This window comes from Pseudophryne corroboree, chromosome 2 (assembly GCF_028390025.1).
Source record: "Pseudophryne corroboree isolate aPseCor3 chromosome 2, aPseCor3.hap2, whole genome shotgun sequence".
NCBI classification, from domain to species: domain Eukaryota; kingdom Metazoa; phylum Chordata; class Amphibia; order Anura; family Myobatrachidae; genus Pseudophryne; species Pseudophryne corroboree.
The window spans coordinates 184631390-184650427 of record NC_086445.1 but is presented as its reverse complement, the minus strand read 5'-3'; the positions used below and the strand labels follow the sequence as shown (position 1 = coordinate 184650427).

The following is a 19038-nucleotide window of genomic DNA, read 5'->3' as shown; positions in this document are numbered from 1 at the left end:
CTGTTGGCAACAGGCTCACTGCATCGAGGGACTAAGGGGAGAAGAAGCGAACTCACCTGCGTGCAGAGTGGATTGGGCTTCTTAGGCTACTGGACATTAGCTCCAGAGGGACGATCACAGGTTCAGCCTGGATGGGTCACCGGAGCCGCGCCGCCGGCCCCCTTACAGAGCCAGAAGAGCGAAGAGGTCCGGAAAAATCGGCGGCAGAAGACTTTCCTGTCTTCAGATAAAGGTAGGCGCACAGCACCGCAGCTGTGCGCCATTGCTCTCAGCACACTTCACACTCCGGTCACTGAGGGTGCAGGGCGCTGGGGGGGCAGCGCCCTGAGACGCAATAAATCGATAGAAAACCTTTTATGGCTAAAATAAATGCATCACATATAACTCCTGGGCTATATGGATGCATTTAACCCCTGCCAAAACATACAAGAAAACGGATGATAAGGACGCCGAGAAAGGGGCGGAGCCTATCTCCTCAGCATACTGGCGCCATTTTCCCTCACAGCTCAGTTGGAGGGAAGCTCCCTGGCTCTCCCCTGCAGTCACTACACTACAGAAAGGGGTTAAAAAAGAGAGGGGGGCACAAATTAGGCGCAGTATAAACAATACAGCAGCTATAAAGGGAAAAACACTTATATAAGGTTATCCCTGTATATATATAGCGCTCTGGTGTGTGCTGGCAAACTCTCCCTCTGTCTCCCCAAAGGGCTAGTGGGGTCCTGTCCTCTATCAGAGCATTCCCTGTGTGTGTGCTGTGTGTCGGTACGTTTGTGTCGACATGTATGAGGAGAAAAATGATGAGGAGACGGAGTAGAGTGTCTGTAATAGTGTTGTCACCCCCTGGGGGGTCGACACCTGAGTGGATGTACTGTTGAAATTGCGTGACAGTGTCAGCTTTGTATAAAAGACAGTGGTTGACATGAGACAGCCGGCTACTCAGCTTGTGCATGTCCAGACGTCTCATACAGGGGCTCTAAAGCGCCCGTTACCTCAGATACAGACGCCGACACGGATACTGACTCCTGTGTCGACGGTGAAGAGACAACCGTGATTTCCAATAGGGCCACACATTGCATGATTGAGGCAATGGAAAAAGTTTACACTCTTCTGATAATATAAATACCACCAAAAAAAAGGGGTATTATGTTTGGTGAGGAAAAACTTCCTGTAGTTTTCCTGAATCTGAGAAATAAAATGAGGTGTGTGATGATGCGTGGGTTTCCCCCCGATAACAATTGATAAATTCTAAAAAGTTATTGGCAGTATACCTTTTCCCGCCAGAGGTTAGGGTGCGTTGGGAAACACCCCCTAGGGGGGATAAGGCGCTCACACGCTTGTAAGAACAAGGGCTCTACCCTCTCTGGAGATGGCCGCCCTTAGGGATCCTGCTGATAGAAAGCAGGAGGGTATCCTAAAATGTATTTACACACATACTGGTGTTATACTGCGACCAGCAATCGCCTCAGCCTGGATGTGCAGTGCTGGGTTGGCGTGGTCGGATTCCCTGACTGGAAATTTGATATCCTAGATAAGGACAGTATATTATTGCCTATAGAGCAATTAAAAGATGCATTTCTATATATGCATGATGCACAGCGGAATATTTGCCGACTGGCATCAAGTATAAGTGCGTTGTCCAATTATACCAGTAAAGTGGTCAGGTGATGCGGATTCCAAACGGCATTTGGAAGTATTGCCTTAAAAAAAAAAAAAAAAAAAAAAAAGGGGATGTACCCCAGGTCGCCTCTCAAAATAAGACGCCGTATTATCAGGCGCAGTCCTGGTTGGCAAGCGGACAAAAGGGTTCCTCTTTTCTGCTCGTGACAGAGGGAGAGGAAAATGGCTGCAGAGATCAGCCAGTTCCCAGGAACAGAAACCCTTTTCCGCCTCTGCCAAGCTCTCAGTATGACGCTAGGGCTTTACAAGTTCAGGCACGGTGGGGGCCCGTTCTCAATGAATTTCAGTGCGCAGTGGGCTCACTCGCAAGTAGACCCCTGGATCCTTCAGGTAATATTTCAGGGGTACAAATTGGAATTCGAGACGTATTCCCCTCGCCGTTTCCAAAAGTCTGTTTTACCGACGTCTCCCGCTGACAGGGAGGCAGTTTTGGAAGCCATTCACAAGCTGTATTCCCAGCAGGTGATAATTAAGGTACCCCTCCTGCAACAGGGAACGGGGTATTATTCCACACTATTGTGGTACCGAAGCCAGACGGCTCGGTGAGACCGATTTTAAAATCTAAAATCTTTGAACACTTACATACAGAGGTTCAAATTCAAAATTGAGTCACTCAGAGCAGTGATTGCAAACCTGGAAGAAGGGGACTACATGATGTCTCGGGACATCAAGGATGCTTACCTTCATGTCAAAATTTACCCTTCTCACCAAGGGTATCTCAGGTTATGGTACAGAACTGTCACTATCAGTTCAGACGCTGCCGTAGGGATGGTCCACGGCACCCCGGGTCTTTACTGAAGTAATGACCGTAATGATGATATTCCTTCGAAGGAAGGGAATTTTAGTTATCCTTTACTTGGACGATTCCCTGATAAGGGTGAGATCCAGGGAACAGTTGGAGATCGGTGTAGCACTACCTCAGGTAGTGTTGCGGCAGCACGATTGGATTCTCAATATTCCAAAATCGCAGCTGGTTCCGACGACTTGTCTTCTGTTCCTAGGGATGATCCTGGACACAGTCCAGAAAGAAGGTGTTTCTCCCGGAGGAGAAAGCCAGGGCGTTATCCGAGCTAGTCAGGAACCTCCTAAAACCGAACCAAGTCTCAGTGCATCAATGCACAAGGGTTCTGGGTAAAAATGGTGGCTTCCTACGAAGCAATCCCATTCGGCAGATTCCACGCAAGACTTTCCAGTGGAACCTACTGGACAAATGGTCCGGGTCGCATCTTCAGATGCTTCAGCGGATAACCCTGTCACCAGGGACAAGGGTATCCCTCCTGTGGTGGTTGCAGAGTGCTCATCTTCTAGAGGGCCGCAGATTCGGCATGCGGGACTGGGTCCTGGTGGCCACGGATGCCAGCCTGCGAGGCTGGGGAGCAGTCACACAGGGAAGGAATATCCAGGGCTTATGGTCAAGCCTGGAGACATCACTTCACATAAATGTCCTGAAGCTAAGGGCCATTTACAATGCTCTAAGCTTAGCAAGACCTCTGCTTCAAGGTCAGCCGGTGTTGATCCAGTCGGACAACATTACGGCAGTCACCCACGTAAACAGACAGGGTGCCACAAGAAGCAGGAGGGCAATGGCAGAAGCTGCAAGGATTCTTCGCGGGGCGAAAAACCATGTGATAGCACTGTCAGCAGTTTTCATTCCGGGAGTGGACAACTGGGAAGCAGTTTTCCTCAGCACGACCTCCACCCGGGAGAGTAAGGACTTCACCCAGAAGTCTTCCACATGATTATAAACCGTTGGGAAAAACTCGACAGGTATTGCGCCACGTCAAGGGACCCTCAGGCAATAGCTGTAGATGCTCTGGTAACACCGTGGGTGTACCAATCAGTGTATGGGTTCCCTCCTCTGCCTCTCATACCCAAGGTACTGAGATTGATAAGATGGAGAGGAGTAAGCACTATATTAGTGGCTCCGGATTGGCCAAGAAGGAATTGGTAACCGGAACTTCAAGAGATGCTCACGGAAGATCCGTAGCCTCTACCTCTAAGAAGGGACCTGCTCCAGCAAGGACCTTGTCTGTTCCAAGACTTACCGCGGCTGCGTTGACGGCATGGCGGTTGAACGCCGGATCCTGAAGGAAAAAGGCATTCCGGATGAAGTCATCCCTATCCTGATCAAAGCCAGGAAGGATGTAACCGCAAAACATTATCACCGCATTTGGCGAAAATATGTTGCGTGGTGCGACGCCAGTAAGGCTCGACGGAGGAAATTCAACTGGGTCGATTCCTACATTTCCTGCAAACAGGAGTATCTATGGGCCTGAAATTGGGGTCCATTAAGGTTCAAATTTCGGCTCTGTCAATTTTCTTCCAAAAAAGAACTAGCTTCAGTCCCTGAAGTTCAGACATTTGTTAAAGGGGTACTGCATATACAGCCTCCTTTTGTGCCTTTAGTGGCACTTTTGGGATCTCCAGGTGGTTTTTGGGTTCCAAAAGTCACATTGGTTTGACACACTTAAATCTGTGGAGTTAAAATATCTCACAGAAAAAGTGGTCATGCTGTTGGCTCTGGCCTGGGCCAGGCGCGTGTCAGAATTGGTGGCTTTATCCTGTAAAAGCCCTTATCTGATTTTCCATTCGGACAGGGCGGAATTGAGGACTCGTCCTCAGTTTCTCCCTAAGGTGGTTTCAGCGTGAACCAAACCTATTGTGGTGCCTGCGGCTACTAGGGACTTGGAGGACTCCAAGTTGCTAGACGTTGTCAGGACCCGGAAAATATATGTTTCCAGGACGGCTGGAGTCAGGAAATCTGACTCGCTGTTTATCCTCTATGCACCCAACTAGCTGGGTGCTCCTGCTTCTAAGCAGACTATTGCTCGTTGGATTTGTAGTACAATTCAGCTTGCACATTCTGTGGCAGGCCTGCCACAGCCAAAAATCTGTAAATGCCCACTCCACAAGGAAGGTGGGCTCATCTTGGGCAGCTGCCCGAGGGGTCTCGGCTTTACAACTTTGCCGAGCAGTTACTTGGTCAGGAGCAAATACGTTTGTAAAATTCTACAAATTTGATACCCTGGCTGAGGAGGACCGGGAGTTCTCTCATTGGGGGCTGCAGAGTCATCCGCACTCTCCCGCCCGTTTGGGAGCTTTGGTATAATCCCCATGGTCCTTACGGAGTTCCCAGCATCCACTAGGACGTCAGAGAAAATAAGAATTTACTTACCAATAATTCTATTTCTCGTAGTCCGTAGTGGATGCTGGGCGCCCATCCCAAGTGCGGATTGTCTGCAATACTGGTACATAATTATTGTTACCAAAAAATTCGGGTTATTGTTGTAGTGAGCCATCTTTTCGAGAGGCTTCTCTATTATCATGCTGTTAACTGGGTTCAGATCACAAGTTGTACAGTGTGATTGGTGTGGCTGGTATGAGTCTTACCCGGGATTCAAAATCCTTCCTTATTGTGTACGCTCGTCCGGGCACAGTATCCTAACTGAGGCTTGGAGGAGGGTCATAGGGGGAGGAGCCAGTGCACACCAGGTGATCCTAAAGCTTTCTTTAGATGTGCCCTGTCTCCTGCGGAGCCGCTATTCCCCATGGTCCTTACGGAGTTCCCAGCATCCACTACGGACTACGAGAAATAGAATTATCGGTAAGTAAATTCTTATTTTTTGGTAATCTGTGTTAATAAGTCCTGACTTCCCTAGGTGTGGGATGTCTCTACGGAGAGCTGTGTACCACTACAGAGAGTTGGAGGAGGGGGTGTTACTTTCCTGTCCTGGTCTCCAGATGGCAGCAAAGTGCTATCTGCTACGCCATCCTCAGTATTCAGGTAAATCGGAGATCCCATGACGTGACTGGTACACCAGCTGTGATCAGTATAACAGAGCTAGTATCTTCTAGGGTGTGGGAGACACAGAAGTGGACGTGTGAGCGCTGGCCAACAATCAAAGGTCGCTGTCAGGTGTGTTGTCTAGAGTAGGATTGAGCACACACATAACCTGGTTCAGTGTTTCTTTTCCTAACATACCTTCTACTAATCTGCCATTCTGATCATGTAGACAGGGTGCTGGAGCCCGGATGGAAGCCGTCTGCTCTTTGCTGTGAAGGGAGAGTCTGTCATTTACAGTTTATCCTTCTCTGTCTCAGATGGTAAATACTGACTTTCTATAATAACATTTGGGAGTATTTAGTAAGAACTGTGTAGATTTCCCAACTTGATTCTTAAGCAAATATGTTTGAAACAGCTTCATCTTTTTGTAGCGTTGTCAATGTAGATCTTCCAAGGTTGAAAAGGAATACATTGTAAATGACCTAGAGCTAAGTGCTGAAACTTGCCCATCTTCCCAAAGAAAACCTAGAACATGGAATAAATTAGGTTAATAGGCGAAACTGATGAGTTTTCTAAATGATATTCCCTTAGGTCAGTATGGACATATGCCACCCCTATGGGAATTGAGGATACCCCAGGCTTTAGTTGACACAGACCTGTCACCTTGGCATGGCTACATCTGTGCAGGACAGGTTGTTCTGGCGATGGTGTGACGTACTAGAGACATTCTCACGAAGACAATGAGAATAACAATACAGTACCTAGCCACGAGCTGTTAACCAGTGTATATATTGGGCATAGGGAACACATGGGCTCAGGAGTCAAGGGGACACTGTTCCAGGCCGCCGGCAATGCCATCCTCCCCGCACAGCGGTTAAGTGTCCCAGTCTGGAGGCATATACAAGTGCATACTGGTTTCCTTCCATGTTATAATGCCCCTGGTGCTGACTCATATCATTACCAAAAAATAGGATTTTGGTACTTACCAGGTAAATCCTTTTCTTTGAATCCATAGGGGGCACTGGAGTACTCTTGGGATATGGACGGTGGTAGCAAGGACTGGGCACTGAATATTCAAATTTCAGTAACTCTCCTCCCCTCCATACTCCCAGAATACCTCAGTGTTTTTTCCTGAGGCGAACAGGATAGAGAGGATGAACAATGGAGAATTACCTATAATATTATAACATAACGGACAACAATAAAGTTGACACATAACGTAACTGACAACTAACCAGTTGACACCATAACCGATAAATCGGTGAGAATGTGTTACCATAAGATCCTTTGAACTTACCACAACCAGGTAAAACTGCTCTGGGTGGGCATCCAGTGCCCCCTATGGATTCAAAGAAAAGGATTTACCTGGTAAGTACCAAAATCCTATTTTCTTTTTCATCCACTAGGGGTCACTGGAGTACTCTTGGGACGTACCAAAGCTTTTCTCGTGGGCGGGAGAGCTGTTTGGCACCTGTAACACTAGGCGGCCAAAGCTAGATGCTGATGCCGCAAACGTATTAAACTTGTAAAAGCGCACAAACGTGTGCACTGATGACTATGTAGCCGCACAGCAATTCTGCGTCGTAGAAACCCCACGACCAGCTGCCCCTGAAGTTTCCACAGAACGTGTGGAATGAGCTGTTACTGATGTAGGCGGCTGTAACCTAGCATGAAGGTAAGCCTGCCGTATGGTCAGTATAATCCATCTGGATAAGGTCTGCTTAGAAGCTGGCCAACCCATTTTGGCAGCATCATAGAGAACAAACAACGTATCCGTCTTACAAACTGTAGACGTTCGGGATACATAAACGCGTAATGCGCGTACCACATCCAAAGTTCCAGACTGTCCTGTTAACACAGGAACTACTATTGGTTGATTGATGTGAACATATGACACTACCTTTTGCCAGAAAGCGGGATTCGTACGAAGCTCCGCTCTGTCATCATGAAACCCTACAAACAATGGCTTGCATGCCAATGCACCCAAATCTGAAACACGCCTTGCCGAAGCTAAGGCTAGGAGAAAAAATAGTTTTCCAAGTGAGAAACTTAACATCCACTTGATGTAAGGGTTCAAAGTATGAAGCTGTACAAAATCTAAAACCAGATTCAAGTCCCATGGCGCTGTAGGTGGAATGAATGGAGGCTGTACTCTGAGAACACCTTGCAGAAAAGGTGTGTAAGACGGCAATAGAGCCAATATTCTTTGAAAGTAAATTGACAAAGCAGATACCTGCACCTTTAGTGTAGATAAACGCAGTCCTACATCTAAGCCCGTCTGTAGAAATAACAAAAGACGGGATAACTTGAAAGATGATGTCGGAAACTTCCGAGCTTCACACCAACCTATATAGGCACGCCAAATCCTGTAATAATGAGCTGTCGTAACTGGATTTCTAGCACGTAACATGGTTGTTATAACCGATAGTGGAATGCCCTCTCTTCTTAAGAGGACGGTCTCAACAGCCACCCCTTCAAACGCATCCGCGCTAAATCGGGGTAAAGGAATGGACCCTGTCGTAACAGGTCCGGACGTAGCGGAAGCGGCCAAGGATCGTCTGCGAGTAAGCAACATAGAGGGCAGCGGAAACGGTGGAAACAGATACCCGAGGCTGTACGGCCACGCAATCGTGAGAGCATCCACTGCCACTGCCTTTGGATCTCGCGTTCTGGACACATACTGGCTTTTGGTGATTGTGGCGAGATGTCATCAGGTCCACTTGAGGGTAACCCCACCTCTGGACCAACATGTGAAATACTTATGGATTTAATGCCCATTCTCCTGGATGAAAATCCCGATGGCTGAGATCATCCGCCTCCCAGTTGTCCATTCTCGTAATGAACACTACCGCCAATATCACTTGGTGATGTTCGGCCCAATTGAGGATTCGAGCTACTTCCCGCATTGCCATGCGGCTTCTCTTTCCCCTTTGTTTATTGATGTACGCGACCGCCGTTGCGTTGTCTGACTGCACTTGGGCCGTCTGAGACCGAAGCAAGTGCACTACTTGTCGTAGCACATTGTAAATTGGTCGGAGTTCTAGGACATTTATAGACAGCAATCTGTCGTGATCCTCCCAGAGACCCTGGAGCTGACAATTTTGAACTACAGCTCCCCAACCTCTGAGACACGCGTCTGTGATTAGAACTATCCAATTCCAGACGCCTAACCGATTTCCTGCGGTTAGATTGTGTACTTGGAGCCACCAGAGTACAGAAACTCTGGCCCGTGGAGACAACCTCACCCTCTAGTGAATCTGCAGATGCGAGGCCGACCACTGTGCGAGCCCATGCAGTTGAAAAGGAAGTGAGTTAAATCTTCCGAACAGAAGCGCTTTGAAAGCCGCCACTATTGTGCCTAACAGGCGAATGCACAAACATACCGAGGCTTGAGCACTAATCGTAACAGATGACGAATAGTCTGTACTTTCTGTTCTGGTAGACAAATTCCTCGATCTACCGTATCGAGAATCATTCCTAGGAAATGAAGTCGTTGAGACTGAATCCGATGTGAGTTCTTGAAGATGACAAACCAACCGTGCTGAACCAGCACATTGTACCTTAGCAACGCATGTTGAAGGCGCATTTGGTTGAGACGGAGCTTTGATGAGCAAATCGTCTAAGTACGGAACTATTATCACTTACAGGAATATGAAATGAGCCATCAAAACATACATCACTTTGGTGAATACCCTAAGCGCTGACGAGAGGGCAAACGGTAGAGCCTGAAACTGATAATGGATCTGCCGTATTGCAAACGCAAGAACCTCTGATGAGGTGGCCAAATCGGAATGTGTAAGTACGCATCCTCGAGATCCAGCGCAATCATGAATTCCTGTGGCTCTAAACCTGCAAGTACTGTCCGCAGAGATTCCATCTTGAATCTGTAGTAAGTATGCAATATTGGCCTGACCAAGCCATCCGGCTTTGGTACCACAACAGACTGGAATAATAACCTTGACCTTGTTGGTGTACAGGGACCGGAATCAAAACTGCTGACTCCAGCAGAGAGTGAATGGCAATTTACCGAACCACCCTCTTGCCGTCCTACACAGGCAGTCCTGTGTTGAAAAATCGCAGAGGCGGTAGACTGTCGAACTCTTATCTTTTAACACTAAATTGCGGATCCACCCATCTGTGGATATCTGCAACCATGCCAAATGAAACGTCTGAAGGCGTGCTCCCACAACTGGAGAACCGAGATGGGCTGGGAGTCCGTCATGCCACTGGCTTGCCGGTGACCTTAGCGTCCGGACGACTGGCGTTGGTTTGTTGAAAACCACGTCCTCGACCTCGCCTACCAGGCGTGGCTGTTTGTCTACCTTGGCCTCGAAAGGGCTGAGGTCTAAAGGATTCGAACGCTGGTCCAGAGTATCCCGTGAAAAATACCTTTGTCCAAATCAGGACCAAACAACCTTCGCATAAGGTAATGCTTCTATTCTTCTCTCGACCTTTGCCTCCGACTGCTAAGGACGCAGCCAGAGCGCTTGTCGTGCCACAACGAGTGACGCTGAAAGGCGAGAACTGACTAGGCAGACGTCCGTAGAAGCTGTACATAGATAATCAGCAGCTTCGCAGATTTGATCAGCGAGAAGCATAAGGTGGACGTTTTGTAGGGCGGACCTGAGTCCTGTTATCCAGACAAGCAACGCCGTAGTTACCCAAATGCCAACCAAACACGGTCGAAGCAACACCCCTGCTGCTGTATACAGCGACTCTAGCATAGCTCCCATGGAGAGGTCACTGACTTTTGGAAACGGGTAACTAGACTGAAATCAGCGAGGTTTTGAAACCTGTGTATCAGGATCCCTTTAACATCTTATTTAGAGATTCCACGCTGGAGATCTGTGGCCTAGTAAAGACCACCTTATAAATTGTCAGAGCCTCTTCAGTCCCTGTAAACTTCAGAGACTGACGCACCCACACTATCTGACTGCTGGTCTATTCACCCTTTTCACATTCATCTTGCGCAGTTAGGCCTGGCATAGAATCGTCAGGATTGCAACATAGCAGAAACTGGGAATTTATGAGGCAAATTAAAACTATCTTTGCAAAATAGGAGATGAAATGGGAGTATAAAATATACTGTGCATGTGGTAGAACTCACCGGGAACCCACTGGTACAGACATTGCAGTGAAACAACTTTTTCGTCTTTGCTGGTGACTGACTTATTATGTAACCAGACAAATAAATAGACAAAGAAAAACCAATTCCACCTCAGTAAAATTGCGAAAATGTTTATATGGTCAAAGTGCAGTGCACGTGGCCAGACCATAAGAAACCTGATCCAAAAATTCCTACCAACACCCCTGCGCCATCCGGTGGAGCAGTGTTGTAGGACAGGAACGTTCTGGAAAAGAAACAGAAAGTATGATTAAAATGGCCTCCAGCCATGTGCTTATAGTCGAAGAACATATAGCATATTTCGTTACATGACCATATATACATACATACAGTATTTTATATACATTTTCTATGGTATAACATTGTCTATGGTATAACGGGTGTAGTACGGGTGACCGGCGGTCTCCTGACCGCCGGTCACCTTACCGACGCCGGGATCCCGGCAGCATACTGAGGCCGGGATCCCGGCGGGGAGGGGCGAGTGCAGCAAGCCCCTTGCGGGCTCGGTGGCGACCTGCGGTCGCCACGGGTTCTATTCCCACTCTATGGGTGTCGTGGACACCCACGAGTGGAAATAGTCCCTGTTGGTCGGCATGCCGACCATCGGGATAGTGAGCCGTCGGGTTCACGGAGGAGGTCATGTGACTGTCGGTCAGCCGACCGGCGGTCACATGACTACCACCCGGTATAACAAGTGCTACACGAATGCATATATAACACAATGCAGCCCCTTCTTTAGCATAGGCTGTGTATTGCTGCTGCTGTGGCATAATCTCTCCCCCCCCCACCCCACCGCGCTACAAGTAATAGGGACAGGGAAACTCCTGACCGCCCAGCATGAGCCCACTAGTTACTAGATGGCTGTTTTACAGGGACAGACCGCGGCAGCAGTGTGCACTGTCCGCGGTCTGAGTGATCAGAGGCGCCGGCATCCCCCCCTGCTACCCCCTTAGTGTGTGCAGGGAGCAATGGCAGTGCTGAGCTGCCGGCCGTTATTGAGACAGACTGCGGCAGCAGTGAACGCTGTCCGCAGTCTGAGGGAGCAGTTACCTTCCCCTAACCGACGGAGCCTCCGGCCGTTACAGGGACAGACCGCGGCAGCACTGAACGCTGTCCGCGGTCTGATTGCATTACAGGCAGGGAGCGCTGAGAACGGCGCTTGCAGCGGCCGTCCAGCGCGTCCTTCTGAGCGGCGGCCGGGAATAGGGGAGCGGCGGTGGGGCGCTGATAACAGCGGTGGCGGGGACGGAGCAGCGGGATGCCTCGGGCGCCGCACATAGCAGTCCCCCCTGGGTTCCTGTGCTCTGACGGGGCTTCTACAGCAAGCTCCGTTCTGCAGCCTCAGCTGAAGGTAGCTGATGTACTTGGGCTCTGACGGGGCTTCTTCCAGCAAGCACCATCCAGTCCTTTCTGCAGTCTCAGCTGTTGTTAGCTGAGCTGCTTGTGGCTGTGAGGGGGCTCCTTTGTGAGGCCCGACTCGCCAAGAGCTGCACGCAGCAGCTTCTATAATCCCGTACCCAGAGCTTTTGTGTAAGCTGGGAAAAAATTTAATGTTTAAAAAAGAAAAACAAAAATATTTAAAAGTAAAAAATGTATGTCCCCCTCTGGAGGTCCACACTTGTGCTTCCTGTCCATGTGAGCACCGAAAAAACACTGGTATTCTGGGAGTATGGAGGGGAGGAGAGTTACTGAAATTTGAATATTCAGTGCCCAGTCCTTGCTAACACCGTCCATATCCCAAGAGTACTCCAGTGACCCCTAGTGGATGAAAAAGAAAGCCCATTGTCATCTTGGAGTGAGTTCTAGGGTTCCATTTTTCATCAGCCCACTTTTAAATAAATTTCTATTATTGAGCAGGAGAGACAAAAGCCTGTGTCGGAGGAAGTCAGAGTGCAACAGTGGTCGGCGATGTGTCTGAAATAACTTATGTGAGAGAGGAGGGGGAAGTCAGGTAAGGTAAATAAGTCATTGGACTCCTCTAAATGACAGAACTTCCATAAGTGCATTAAGTGTGTCTTATGAATGTGTATTGCAGAGTTGGTGGGGAAATACAATCGATGGCCTGGGACCCCAGTGGAGAGAGACTTGCTGTGTTGCTAAGAGGTTAGGTTCTGTCTTTCTCATACCACTGGCTGCTTCAGCCTGTAACTGTTCATCAAATCCACTTTTGCATTTAGAGTTACACACGTCTTCTAACTTTCACAGACAACCCAAACGATCTGACCAGTGAATCCGTGATTGCAGTATACAGGACAAAGAACAGTCCTATCTTTGAGCTTCTTCCTTGGTAAGTGTCAGATTTTTGTTTCGTAGATAGGATAGTACGAGACCGTATTTTGTGGGGGGGGGGGGGGGGACAGGGAAGTAAAGGTGCATACACCCAATGAGATTTATCCTTGCGATTTTGACTATATAGTCAAAATCGCAAGGTATTAGCCACCTTGCAATACCGATGCACGGTCCCTTAGGGTCAGTATCGCAAGGTTAGATAGTCAAAACTGACTTGGCTGCACAGTTTAACTAGTACTAAAGTATAGTCAAAATTGGCACATAGTCCGTATCAGCCAAAATCTCACAGTGTTGTATGCACCTTAAGTTTCTTCTGTAATGGGCCAATTCAGTCAGCAAAAAATAAGAATTTACTCACCGGTAATTCTATTTCTCGTAGTCCGTAGTGGATGCTGGGTACTCCGTAAGGACCATGGGGAATAGACGGGCTCCGCAGGAGACTGGGCACTCTTTAAAGAAAGATTAGGTACTATATCTGGTGTGCACTGGCTCCTCCCTCTATGCCCCTCCTCCAGACCTCAGTTAGGGAAACTGTGCCCGGAAGAGCTGACATTACTAGGAAAGGATTTGGAATCCAGGGTAAGACTCATACCAGCCACACCAATCACACCGTACAACTTGTGATAACTATACCCAGTTAACAGTATGAACAACAGCTGAGCCTCATGCAACAGATGGCTCAGAACAATAACCCTATAGTTAAGCAATAACTATATACAAGTATTGCAGAAGTCCGCACTTGGGACGGGCTCCCAGCATCCACTACGGACTACGAGAAATAGAATTACCGGTGAGTAAATTCTTATTTTCTCTGACGTCCTAGTGCATGCTGGGTACTCCGTAAGGACCATGGGGATTATACCAAAGCTCCCAAACGGGCGGGAGAGTGCGGATGACTCTGCAGCACCGAATGAGCAAACTCAAGGTCCTCCTCAGCCAGGGTATCAAACTTGTAGAATTTTGCAAACGTGTTTGATCCCGACCAGGTAGCAGCTCGGCAAAGTTGTAAAGCCGAGACCCCTCGGGCAGCCGCCCAAGAAGAGCCCACCTTCCTCGTGGAATGGGCTTTTACTGATTTAGGATGCGGCAGTCCAGCCGCAGAATGTGCAAGTTGAATCGTGCTACAGATCCAGCGAGCAATAGTCTGCTTAGAAGCAGGAGCACCCAGCTTGTTGGGTGCATGCAGGATAAACAGCGAGTCAGTTTTTCTGACTCTAGCCGTCCTGGAAACATAGATTTTCAGGGCCCGGACTACGTCCAGCAACTTGGAATCCTCCAAGTCCCGAGTAGCCGCAGGCACCACAATAGGTTGGTTCAAATGAAACGCTGATACCACCTTAGGGAGAAATTGGGGACGAGTCCTCAATTCTGCCCTGTCCATATGGAAGATCAGATAAGGGCTTTTACATGACAAAGCCGCCAATTCTGACACACGCCTAGCCAAGGCCAAAAGCATGACCACTTTCCACGTGAGATACTTCAACTCCACGGTCTGAAGTGGCTCAAACCAATGTGATTTTAGGAAATCCAACACTACGTTGAGATCCCAAGGTGCCACTGGAGGCACAAAAGGGGGCTGAATATGCAGCACTCCCTTAACAAACGTCTGAACTTCAGGCAGTGAAGCCAGTTCTTTTTGAAAGAAAATAGACAGGGCCGAAATCTGGACTTTTATGGATCCCAATTTTAGGCACATTGTCACTCCTGACTGTAGGAAGTGCAGAAATCGACCCAGCTGAAATTCCTCTGTTGGGGCCTTCATAGCCTCACACCAAGCAACATATTTTCGCCATATGCGGTGATAATGTTTTGCTGTCACATCCTTCCTAGCTTTTATCAGCGTAGGAATGACTTCAACCGGAATGCCCTTTTCCATCAGGATCCGGCGTTCAACCGCCATGCCGTCAAACGCAGCCGCAGTAAGTCTTGGAACAGACAGGGCCCCTGCTGTAGCAGGTCCTGTCGGAGCGGCAGAGGCCAAGGGTCCTCTGAGATCATTTCTTGTAGTTCCGGGTACCAAGTTCTTCTTGGCCAATCCGGAACGATGAGTATAGTTCTTACTCCTCTCTTTCTTATTATCCTCAGTACCTTTGGTATGAGAGGAAGAGGAGGGAACACATAAACTGACTGGTACACCCACGGTGTCACTAGAGCGTCCACAGCTATCGCCTGAGGGTCCCTTGACCTGGCGCAATATCTTTTTAGCTTTTTGTTGAGGCGGGACGCCATCATGTCCACCTGTGGCCTTTCCCAACGATTTACAATCAGCTGGAAGACTTCTGGATGAAGTCCCCACTCTCCCGGGTGGAGGTCGTGCCTGCTGAGGAAGTCTGCTTCCCAGTTGTCCACTCCCGGAATGAACACTGCTGACAGTGCTATCACGTGATTCTCCGCCCATCGGAGAATCCTTGTGGCTTCTGCCATTGCCATCCTGCTTCTTGTGCCGCCCTGTCGGTTTACATGGGCGACCGCCGTGATGTTGTCTGACTGAATCAGCACCGGCTGGTTTTGAAGCAGGGGTTTTGCTTGACTTAGGGCATTGTAAATGGCCCTTAGTTCCAGAATATTTATGTGTAGGGAAGTCTCCTGACTCGACCATTGTCCTTGGAAGTTTCTTCCCTGAGTGACTGCCCCCCAACCTTGGAGGCTTACATCCGTGGTCACCAGGACCCAGTCCTGAATGCCGAATCTGCGGCCCTCGAGAAGATGAGCACTCTGCAGCCACCACAGCAGAGACACCCTGGCCCTCGGGGACAGGGTGATCAACCGATGCATCTGAAGATGCGATCCGGACCACTTGTCTAACAGATCCCACTGAAAGATCCTTGCATGGAACCTGCCGAAGGGAATTGCTTCGTAAGAAGCTACCATCTTTCCCAGGACTCGCGTGCAGTGATGCACCGACACGTTTTGGTTTCAGGAGGTCTCTGACCAGAGATGACAACTCCTTGGCCTTCTCCTCCGGGAGAAACACCTACTTCTGTTCTGTGTCCAGAATCATACCCAAGAACAGCAGACGCGTCGTAGGAACCAGCTGCGACTTTGGGATATTCAGAATCCAGCCGTGCTGTTGTAGCACTTCCTGAGATAGTGCTACTCCGACCAACAACTGCTCCATGGACCTCGCCTTTATAAGGAGATTGTCCAAGTACGGGATAATTATAACTCCCTTCTTTCGAAGGAGTATCATCATTTCGGCCATTACCTTGGTAAATACCCTCGGTGCCGTGGACAGACCAAACGGCAACGTCTGGAATTGGTAATGGCAGTCCTGTACCACAAATCGGAGGTACTCCTGGTGAGGTGGGTAAATGGGGACATGTAGGTAAGCATCCTTGATGTCCAGTGATACCATAAAATCCCCCTCTTCCAGGCTTGCAATAACCGCCCTGAGCGATTCCATTTTGAACTTGAACTTCCTTATAGAAGTGTTCAAGGATTTCAAATTTTAGAATGGGTCTCACCGAACCGTCTGGTTTCGGTACCACAAACATTGTGGAATAGTAACCCCGTCCCTGTTGAAGGAGGGGAACTTTGATTATCACCTGCTGGAGGTACAGCTTGTGAATTGCCGCCAGTACTACCTCCCTATCCTTGGGAGTAGCTGGCAAGGCTGATTTGAGGTAACGGCGAGGGGGAGACGTCTCGAACTCCAGCTTGTATCCCCGAGATACCACTTGTAGAACCCAGAGATCCACCTGTGAGCGAACCCACTGGTCGCTGAAGTTCCGGAGACGGGCCCCCACCGCACCTGGCTTTACCTGTGGAGCCCCAGCGTCATGCGGTGGACTTAGTGGAAGCAGGGGAGGATTTTTGTTCCTGGGAACTGGCTGTCTGGTGCAGCTTTTTCCCTCTACCCCTGCCTCTGGGCAGAAAGGACGCGCCTCTGACCCGCTTGCCTTTCTGGGGCCGAAAGGACTGTACTTGATAATACGGTGCTTTCTTAGGCTGTGAGGGAACCTGAGGTAAAAAGGTCGACTTCCCAGCTGTTGCTGTGGACACGAGGTCCGAGAGACCGTCCCCAAACAATTCCTCACCCTTATAAGGCAAAACTTCCATGTGCCTTTTAGAATCAGCATCACCTGTCCACCCCCGAGTCCATAATACTCTCCTGGCAGAAATGGACATTGCATTAATTCTAGATGCCAGCCGGCAAATGTCCCTCTGTGCATCCTTCATATATAAGACTACGTCTTTAATATGCTCTATGGTTAGCAAAATAGTATCCCTGTCAAGGGAATCAATGTTATCTGACAGGGAATCAGACCATGCTGCTGCAGCACTACACATCCATGCTGAAGCAATAGCAGGTCTCAGTATAGTACCTGAGTGTGTATACACAGACTTCAGGATAGCCTCCTGCTTTCTATCTGCAGGCTCCTTTAAGGTCGCCGTATCCTGAGACGGCAGTGCCACCTTTTTTGATAAGCGTGTGAGCGCCTTGTCCACCCTAGGGGATGTCTCCCAGCGTAACCTATCCGTTGGCGGGAAAGGGTACGCCAGTAGTAACCGCTTAGAAATCACTAGTTTCTTATCTGGGGAACACCACGCTTCTTCACACAATTCATTTAACTCATCAGATGGGGGAAAAGTCACTGGCTGCTTTTTCTCCCCAAATATAATACCCTTTTTTGTGGTAACTGGGTTAATGTCAGAAATGTGCAACACATTTTTCATTGCCGTAATCATGCATCGGATGGCCCTTGTGGATTGTACATTTGTCTCATCCTCGTCGACACTGGAGTCAGACTCCGTGTCGACATCTGTGTCTGCCATCTGAGGTAGCGGGCGTTTTTGAGCCCCTGATGGCCTCTGAGACGCTTGGGCAGGCGCGGGCTGAGATGCCGGCTGTCCCAAAGCTGTTAAGTCATCGAACCTTTTATGCAAGGCGTTGACACGGTCTGTTAATACTTTCCACATATCCATCCACCCTGGTGTCGGCCCCGCAGGGGGCGACATCACACTTATCGGCTCCTGCTCCGCCTCCACGTAAGCGTCCTCATCAAACATGTCGACACAGCCGTACCGACACACCACACACACACACAGGGAATGCTCTGACTGAGGACAGGACCCCACAAAGTCCTTTGGGGAGACAGAGAGAGAGAGTATGCCAGCACACACCAGAGCGCTATATAACAGAGGGATTTACACTAATACAAAGTGAATTTTCCCCCAATAGCTGCTTATTATCACAATTGCGCCTAAATTTATGTGCCCCCCCCTCTCTTTTTTTACCCTTTCCGTAGTGTATACTGCAGGGGAGAGCCTGGGGAACGTCCTTCCAGCGGAGCTGTGAAGAGAAAATGGCGCTGGCTGTGCTTAGGAAGATAGCCCCGCCCCTTCAGCGGTGGGCTTCTCCCGCTTTTTTAATAATATTTATGGCGGGGGATTAGGCACATATACAGTTTAGAACTGTATTTTGTGCATTTTGCCAAGTAAGGTATACAAATTGCAGCCCAGGGCGCCCCCCCAGCGCCCTGCACCCACCAGTGTGGTGTGCTGTGTGAGCAATGGCGCACAGCTGCAGTGCTGTGCGCTACCTTATTGAAGACCGGAGTCTTCAGCCGACGATTTTCTCTGGAATCTTCCGTCTTCTGGCTCTGCAAGGGGGACGGCGGCGCGGCTCCGGACGATAGAGGTCGGGCCCTGTGTTCGATCCCTCTGGAGCTAATGGTGTCCAGTAGCCTTAGAAGCACAAGCTAGCTGCAAGCAGGTAGGTTTGCTTCTCTCCCCTAAGTCCCACGTAGCAGTGAGTCTGTTGCCAGCAGATCCCACTGAAAATAAAAAACCTAACATACTTTCTTTTTTAGTGAACTCAGGAGAGCCCACTAAGTGCATCCAGCTCTGGCCGGGCACAGATTCTAACTGAGGTCTGGAGGAGGGGCATAGAGGGAGGAGCCAGTGCACACCAGATATAGTACCTAATCTTTCTTTAAAGAGTGCCCAGTCTCCTGCGGAGCCAGTCTATTCCCCATGGTCCTTACGGAGTACCCAGCATCCACTAGGACGTCAGAGAAACTAGGATTAAATCGGATTTATTATACGCGCTGTAGTAACACAACAAAGAGCGTTTTGGGGGTACTAAGAAGTACACACAAGAATGTTTGTTTTCAAATGTTTAAAAAAGTATATTAAATCGTTTGGAAATCAGTTTGGTGAA

The 19038-nt window shown here is 49.0% G+C and overlaps 1 protein-coding gene across 3 annotated transcripts in view; it reads left to right on the top strand.

Annotated features, from left to right (window-relative positions):
* The window catches only part of AAAS (aladin WD repeat nucleoporin), an 80401-nt gene that overhangs the window by 41500 nt on the left and 19863 nt on the right, over window positions 1-19038 (top strand). For all 3 annotated transcript variants that reach the window (XM_063952113.1, XM_063952114.1, XM_063952112.1), the window contains exons 10-15: window positions 5337-5461; window positions 5533-5593; window positions 5691-5781; window positions 12444-12537; window positions 12622-12689; window positions 12792-12873. In XM_063952113.1, the coding sequence (XP_063808183.1) occupies window positions 5337-5461; window positions 5533-5593; window positions 5691-5781; window positions 12444-12537; window positions 12622-12689; window positions 12792-12873 (521 nt within the window). The remainder of the gene's footprint in view (window positions 1-5336; window positions 5462-5532; window positions 5594-5690; window positions 5782-12443; window positions 12538-12621; window positions 12690-12791; window positions 12874-19038) is intronic.